General features: G+C 38.0%; 2 protein-coding genes across 3 annotated transcripts in view; one reads left to right on the top strand and one right to left on the bottom strand.

Annotated features, from left to right (window-relative positions):
- Nucleotides 1-8,405, top strand: part of ITIH5 (inter-alpha-trypsin inhibitor heavy chain 5) — a 222,336-nt gene that overhangs the window by 150,204 nt on the left and 63,727 nt on the right. The window lies entirely within an intron of this gene.
- The window catches only part of LOC141131780 (store-operated calcium entry regulator STIMATE-like), a 154,681-nt gene continuing 151,454 nt past the window's right edge, over nucleotides 5,179-8,405 (bottom strand). The window contains exon 8 of the mRNA XM_073619437.1: nucleotides 5,179-8,327. Coding sequence (XP_073475538.1) covers nucleotides 8,289-8,327 — 39 coding nt within the window. The 3' untranslated portion in view covers nucleotides 5,179-8,288. The remainder of the gene's footprint in view (nucleotides 8,328-8,405) is intronic.

The raw sequence follows: 8,405 nt of genomic DNA, 5'->3' as shown, positions 1-8,405 counted from the left end.
TCTCTCTCTCTCATATATATATATATATATATATATATATATATATATATATATAGTTATATATATTATATATATATATATAGTTATATATTTATATATATATATATATATATATAGTTATATATATAGTTATATATATGTATATATATATATATATGTATATATATGTATGTGTATATATATATATGTATGTGTATATATATATATGTATATATATGTATGTGTATATATATATATATATGTGTGTATATATATATATATGTATATGTGTGTATATATGTATATATATATATATATATATATATATATATATATATATATATATATATATATATATATATATATATATATGTATGTATATATATATATATATATGCATGTATATATATATGTGTATATGTATATATAGATATATATCTATAGATATGTAACGAGGTTTCTTAAAAGATCGTTTAAAACGATGAAAACAAAAATCGGATAGGAAGGAAAAGCACATGGAGCAATATACAAGGTAATAAACACAAGAGAAAAACACGACAAGTACTTACTTTTTTTAAGAACTTTCCGGATACGTCGGTATTGATCCGGCTCCCTGAGTTTCAGGTCAGACCATCTTTTTCGCAGTTGATCTTTGGAGCGCTGGACCCCAAAAGATGCCTGCAAAGTCTCCACGACCTTCGCCATTATTTTGGCCTTGCGCAAATTTGGCCGTGCGTACGGCCCATAATTGCCATCATAGTCGTCTTTGTGAAGAATGGCCACCATCTCCACCATCTCTTTAAAACTCATATTAGAGGCCTTAAATCTAGGCCTCATAGATTTCGCTGACGTTCCTGCCTCCGGGCTGTCTCCACTACCTGAGGTCGTCAACATTTCAGGTGTCTCCGCCATTCTTTAACTCCACTACGCGCCGTAACAAAAAATGGGCGGAGAACATGAGTTAAAATCGAACGTCAGGGGCGGGCGACGCAGGCGGAGTTTCACACATGCGTAGTGTATAAAGAGGGGCCTTGCGCACGTGTCGTACGTACGTTCTGTGCGTCGAATTAGGGGGCGGAGAACATGAGTTAATTTCGAACGTCAGGGGCGGGCGACGCAGGCGGAGTTTCACACATGCGTAGTGTATAAAGAGCCTTGCGCACGTGTCGTACGTACGTTCTGTGCGTCGAATTAGGGGGCGGAGAACATGAGTTAATTTCGAACGTCAGGGGCGGGCGACGCAGGCGGAGTTTCACACATGCGTAGTGTATAAAGAGGGGCCTTGCGCACGTGTCGTACGTACGTTCTGTGGTAGGTGATAGTGGACCTGGACGTTACAAAACGAAGGTAATTTTAGATATTTTTTTTTTTTTTTTGGTTTTTATGGTCATGACTTTGTAGCAAGCGGCCTATATGGCTTGATAGATTGATGAGGCCTACATAGGGAGAAGATGATGAGGGGTTAGCCGAAACCTATAATAAAAGTGTTTTTTGTCTTGTGACTTCATCTTTTCCAGATATAATGAATCCCCTATTTAAGGATCCAGAGTTCCTTACATCTTTTATTTCCAAATATCGAGAGATGAGGAATTTGTGGGAGGTGAAACACCCTCAGTATTATGCTAAGCATGTGAGGAAGTCAACGCTGGAGAGACTTCTGGCCTTTGTCCAGGCGACCATCCCGGAAGCAACAATGGAGACATTGCTCAAGAAAATTGGGGTCTTGAGGAACATGTATAAGAGGGAGCATAAGAAGATCCAGGAATCAAGGAGATCAGGAGCATCAGCAGATGATGTTTATGTACCCAGGCTGTGGTACTACAATCAACTCCGTTTTCTGGATGACCAGAATGAAGCCAGGCCATCACTTTCAACCCTTCCCTCCACCCTTCCCTCCACCCTTCCCTCCACCCCAGCAGAGGCTGATGAGGAGCAAGCTGGGTCTTCCATCCTGGATGAACCAGATATGACCATCTGGAGTCAGGTAAATTATTTTAACAAATATTTACTGTACTAATATTAATGATGTTAACTGGATGTTATAATTGTCTAAAATAATTTGGCACTCAAAATTGGGTATACATATCAATTGACAGTAGTGGCTAAATATGTTTGGCACCTGCTTGAAATAATTAGGGTGTCTGATTAGACTCTTTTATTAAAGAGAAGTATTCACATTGAATTTGCTATTCATGAGAAGCAAACTGTGTGTCATTGATGAACCCCAAAAAATATACTCAAACTATTGTCCTTTTTTTATACACAGGATGAGTCCATCCAGGAGGAATGTGGGGAAAGTGGCAGGCAGGAGGAGACCGGGCCCATGGACAGCCTGGAGGAGGCCGGATTCACCATCATCCTGGAGGAGGCTGGGCCCAGTGTCAGGCAGGAGGTGGCTGCTCCCAGTGAGGTGGCTGCTCCCAGTGAGGTGGCTGGGCCAAGTGAGGTGGCTGGGCCAAGTGAGGTGGCTGGGCCCAGTAGGAGCCTGACCGAATCCCAAGTGCCTCCCCTCCACCTTCCCAAAAAAAGGGCCAGGAAGGGGATGGTCACACAGGACGCATCCCTGCGCCTCATGCAAGAGGCCACCCGTTTTTTAAGGAGCCCCCCCGAAGCGGAAGAATCCTATGGCTGCTACTTAGCCAGCAGGCTTCTTCAGATGAATAGGGAGCAGCGCCTCATTTGTGAGCGCCTATTTGGGGAAACAATCCATAAGGGGCTGCAGGGCACGCTAACACAAAACACCCAACTACATGAGGCAGCCCCCCCTCCTCCTCCTCCTCCTCCTCCTCCTCCTCCTCCTGCCACAACTGAAACACCAGAGCCACAGCCTCAAAAGAAGGCTACAGGGAAGGCTGCAGGGCAGCGTGGAGGAAAGGCTGCAGGGAAGAGAAGAAAATGATGACCTGGGTTCAGTCTGGTCTGACAGAAGACGCAGGCTGTTGTAGGACCACAGTCTGGGGACATCTAGATCATCTGCTGGTGCTGTTGATCTCTGGGATTCTTGGACCAGATTGTGCTCCCTCTTATATGGACTCCTCAAGATCCCAATTTTCTGGTACACCGACTTTTTCCAGCGTTGACTTCCTCTTTATTTTATTTTGACCATGAATAAATGGATATTTTTTGAGTTTAGCAAAAGACTTTATGTGTTTTCTTTGAAATCATTGATTTTACACACAATGTTAAATTAACAAGGGACAACAATCTCATTGAGTTTGAAAAAAAACACACCAAAAATACATTACTAATGTTAATAATGTTCAAGTGGTGAGTCTTGAAAATCAAAAAAATTACGTAACCAAAAACGGTGCTTTGGGTTAACTTTATCTAAAAACTAAAAAATAAACACTATAAAAAAAAAAATAATAATGGGTTCTTTGTGTTAACTTTACAAACCTAAAAAAAAAAAAAAAAAAAAAAAAAAAAAAAGGGGGAAAAAGTATTATTAGTATGGAAACATTGTTTTAAAAAGGCATACTATATCATTCATGAGATCAAAGAGAAAAAGAATCCAGAAATCAGTTTGGGAGAACTCTGATTATGAACAGCAAAACACCTTCGTTCTTTAGAGCCTTCGTAAAGAAGAAATAAAATGCGCTGCATTGAACGATCACAGATTTTGCAGCGTGATGAATGTGCTACCTACAATACGAACACTAGTTTTACTAGACCGAGTGCTTCCGTTTAGTTTTTGCTTATGAGCATGCGTCGTTTTTTTGTCCGTCGGACTAGCATACAGACGAGCGGACTTCGGGGTCCGTCGTACTTACGACGTAAAAGATTTGAAGCATGCTTCAAATCTAAAGTCCGTCGGATTTTAGGCTAAAAAAGTCCGTTGAAAGTCCGGAGAAGCCCACACACGATCGGATTACCAGCCAGCTTTAGTCCGTCAGCGTCCGTTGGACTTTTGTAGACGAAAAGTCCGACCGTGTGTACGCGGCATAAGCCTCCTACACAGCTGCTTCTGTTTGTTAACGGTTTCAACCTACATATAGAATTGATAATCATTAGCTCCTGTTTGGTGTAATTGGTTGATCACGTACCTGACTCTAATCCTACCATCCCTGACTTTGTGCAAGTGTAAGAATTGATGCTGGTTTGAAGCCATATTGGATACTGTTCGCTCACTTTGCATTTTGTAAATTGATAAAAATAAACAATTAAAATATATATTTTTAAAATTCTTACTACATTTCTTCACACCTGCCTAAAGCTTTTGCACAGTACTGTAAATGACATCCCAAAAGAAGCAAAACCGATGAAGAAATGAAAATAAAAGTAAATCAAAATATTCTGCAAAATCACTACACATGTATGTAAAAAATACTAGTTCTAACAACTATCATAAAAATCCAATGGACAAAGCACTTTAAGGCTTGGTTCACACCTATGCAGCTTGCTTTTGATTAGTTTCTGCAGTGCTTGTTGCGGTGCATTTCGTGCACACGTGGTTTTGATGCATTTTCCACACTTTTTTTGATGCGTTTAATACTTTTTTTTGGCTAATTTGTTTTTGGGTGGATTCAAAAATGCAAATCTCAGCAAAATCGCACTACATGCTTTTCTGCAACTTCTCAATTGAAGTCTATTGAACCAAAAATGCACTGTTTTGCTTTTAAAAAAGTCCCTGACCCTTTCCAAAAATGCAGTGGCTGAAAAAAAAAGCATAACAAGAGAAAAGGACCTGCTCCAGGTGTCTGGGCCACAAAAATCTCCTCCTCCTCCACTCCAACGATAATTTCTTTATTGGTTAAAGACCATACAGCAAGAGATGGAATCAACAGCTAACATGTTTCACACTGTAACTACTGGTGCTTACTTATAGCTGACTCTATAGGCAAAAGACAAAGATTTATATACACATGCCAATACAAATGTTAAAAAATGAAAAAAAGCAAAGATGTGAAGGCGTCCCATAGGAAATAATGTTCTGCAAAAAAGCAATAAAAATCTATAGGTGTAAACCAAGCTTAAAAGGAAGACTATAATGATTTTGGGTCAGTTTGATATAAATGTATTAAAATTATTCTATATTTTACAATACACACATAGTAGTTTTGCTGCCAAGGACATTTTTTTTCGTTTTTTTTCACACCCATGCTAAAATGCTTTATTCTTATGTCAAAATGCACTTAAAATTAAATCCCCAAAACATTATATATTTGCTGAAAGCAAAGGACTCATAGAATAAAAACGCAGTAGTTGTGATTATTTTATTTTGTATGGTATTTGCACAATGATTTATCAAATGTATGTTTTCAGTACAAAAATACAGTCAAATCAATTTTAGCACACACAAACATTAATATTGTTCTGAAAAATATAATTGATGAAACAATTGATGAGTAAATAGATACCAAGTATGTCAAAACTAAACAAAAAAACTGCATGTTCCCACAAGACGGCAACAAATTATGACACCCAAAATTGTCTGTAGGTGAAGATTTAAAAACCTACATTCATGGCAGTAAAAGGGTTACACAGTGCTCCCATGACACTAGATTCATAGAATACTCAAGGCGTTCTAATTAGAAAGCACAGCAAACACCAGGGGTGCAAGTTCACTTTTCTAATGGAATCTTCACTTTGCTTAGTGACTGATGTGAAGCTAAGTGAAAGTTCTCTTTACAAAGAATTGTCCACTCATGTGCAAGGAAAATGAAAAAGGATTTTTGTTCATACATGACTGAATGATAGCTTTACCTGTACTGACTTCAGTGTGGTTGATTTAGTAAATGTATAGAGCATGTTCACTTTGCAAACTGAATTTTCACTTAGCTTACTAAATGAGGGGACGCCTTTAATCATACAATAAACTTGCAAGCAAAATTCTTTTTTTTTTCTGCACGTGACTGGGTTATTCATTGCAAAGTGAATTGTCACTCAGCTTCACCTCTTTGACAATGATACTAATTCTCATTACAAAGTGAACATGCTCTACTATAGTAAATCAACCCCATGAATTACCTTCAGACTCTTTATTTTGTGGATTCAAACTACTAGTCAGTGTTTGCCTTGAAAAATGGGTTAGTAATCAAACCACATGATTATTATTATTACCACATGGTGTGTAGACAAATGAGGTTTCTGAAAATCTAGAGGGCAGTTCTGAATATAGCATAGAGGGGGTGAGAATACATCAGTCAATCAACCTCAGAAGAGTAAAGGCAAAATATATACAAAATATATACTTTAAAGTGCACCGCAAGTACATTTGCTCTAGATCTGAGGGGAAGCTCTGAAAGGAGGGGAAGCTCTGCTGATTTCTATCATCCAGTCATGCAGTTTTTTTATTTTCCTTGCATGCGATTGAGTATTCTTTGCAAAGTGAATCTTTAGCTTATTTACTAAGCTCTGGAGCAAGTTCATTTGCAGTGCACAGTATATTTGCCTTTAGTAAATCAACCTCATTTGGGTTGATTTACTAAAAGTGGAGTGCGCAAAATCTGGTGCTGCTGTGCATGGTAACCAATCAGCTTCTAATTTCAGCTTGTTCAGTTAAGCTTTGATAAAAAACCTGGAAGTTGATTGGTTTCTATGCAGAGCTGCACCAGATTTTGCACCCTCCATTTTTAGTCAATCAACCCCATTGTGCAAGTTTAAGCTTTTTCACAATGAATAAATTAAATATTTATCATATTATATATGTCTACATTGAAACATATGACAATATTACAGCCAATAATGTGTGCAGTCTTACAACCTGCATAACAATTATACAATAGCACTCAAATGCTTGTAACAATTAGCTTTTATTTCCCTATTACAAAAGAAATAGAAGGGCAATATTGCCTGTAGTAACAACAAAAAATAATTTTCTGTATGTTTTTTTTTTTTACATAATCACTTAAACAAAGTGTAACAACTCTAAGAGAATATCAACATAGTCTTGTGCATTAGTAATACACATATATTGCATTATCATTTTGCTATTAGCAATCTTTGGATACATTACAAAAACAGCAGGTTTTTACAATCATTTTGTATTTGGAACATTAGACATGTCGACAGAATAATTAATATTATTTATTATTATTATTTAAGGTACTTATATAGCGCTGTCAATTTACGCAGCGCTTTACATATACATTGTACATTCACATCAGTCCCTACCCTCAAGGAGCTTACAATCTAAGGTCCCTAACTCACATTCATAATGATTCAGTGCAATGCCTCGTGGGAAACAAAAAGCAACAATAAACAGCAAAATATATATAAAATATTAATGCAAAACTCAACAAAGCTAAAATGAATTCCTAGCTGAATCTTCATACACGTTATGTATAGAGTGGGGAAGGGTTAAAATGACTGTTGAGATTTTATTGGTGTCTGACTTGTTGGGGAGATTTCCCTTTTCCTGTCCAAGCGATACTAAAGGAAGTCAGAAGAAATATCTCCTCTTAGGCCTCATTTAGATTTGGAGGTGGTAAAACCCTGAGGCTGAGCCGTGTTTTCACCACTCCTCAACCGCTTCCCCTTTTGCTGCTGAGGTAGCGGCTGGTGGTGTATACGTTGCAATGATTTGCTTTGTGACCATAGCAGGAATTCTACCCAGTCATGCTCAGTAGGCGGTTCGACCCTTTTAAGTGAATGGGGCTGCACTACAACTGCCCCGCACACAATGCGTTTGGTTGTGGCGCTGTTGTCCGGTATTTAGAGGGTTAAAACAGGTGGTAAAGAAGTGATACAGCACTTCCTCACCACCTGTCTATTGCTATCTGAAGAGCAATCTGAATGTGGATCACACTTCAAACAGCAACGCAAGTGTAAATGAGCCCTTAGTTACTGTAACAAGTTTTCCACAGTTTTGGTGACAATTGTAAACTTTTGGATTTTCCATCTGTTCTACCTCAATAATAATGGTCACAGGGACCAAAAAAGGGGATGTTTTCCTTGGTGGGAAAGTAGACAGTGATATAAACCTGACACAGGTTCAAGCCACCTCCACCTCTTATCAAAACTAAAAATAAAGGTTTGGGCTAAAAATACCCTTTTTTTCAAAAACTGCCTTGCCCCAATAAGCCACATATGTTTCATATTCTAATTAATGCTTGAACAGTAAAAGGTTTTCAGAGGCTACGGCGCTTAACTATAACATAATATATTCTGCACAATGCATGTTTATTGTACATTAGGAAAGGCAAAAGGTAAAGCTGCTCCATAAAGCAGGAAGAAACATGGATATTAAGTATCATAGCTGCAACTGTATTTACTAAGAGTACACCATAAGAAATGTATTTCCAAAAGTCAACAGAATAACAGCTTGAATGTATTACAGCCTTTGGTAACACTGTATATAAAAGGCCATGTTAACTGTATAAACGGACAGGTGAAGGACCAAGTAAAGCCTGAAAGACAAAATCAAAAAGATATTAGGTCAGGCAGCTTTATTGAAAATAAATGGGTTTAATAATGAGCCTAGTAGT

The sequence above is a fragment of the Aquarana catesbeiana genome, linkage group LG03, assembly GCF_042186555.1.
Source record: "Aquarana catesbeiana isolate 2022-GZ linkage group LG03, ASM4218655v1, whole genome shotgun sequence".
In the NCBI taxonomy this organism is placed as follows: domain Eukaryota; kingdom Metazoa; phylum Chordata; class Amphibia; order Anura; family Ranidae; genus Aquarana; species Aquarana catesbeiana.
Note: the sequence above shows the minus strand (reverse complement) of the source record. Positions and strands in the feature narration are given on the sequence as shown.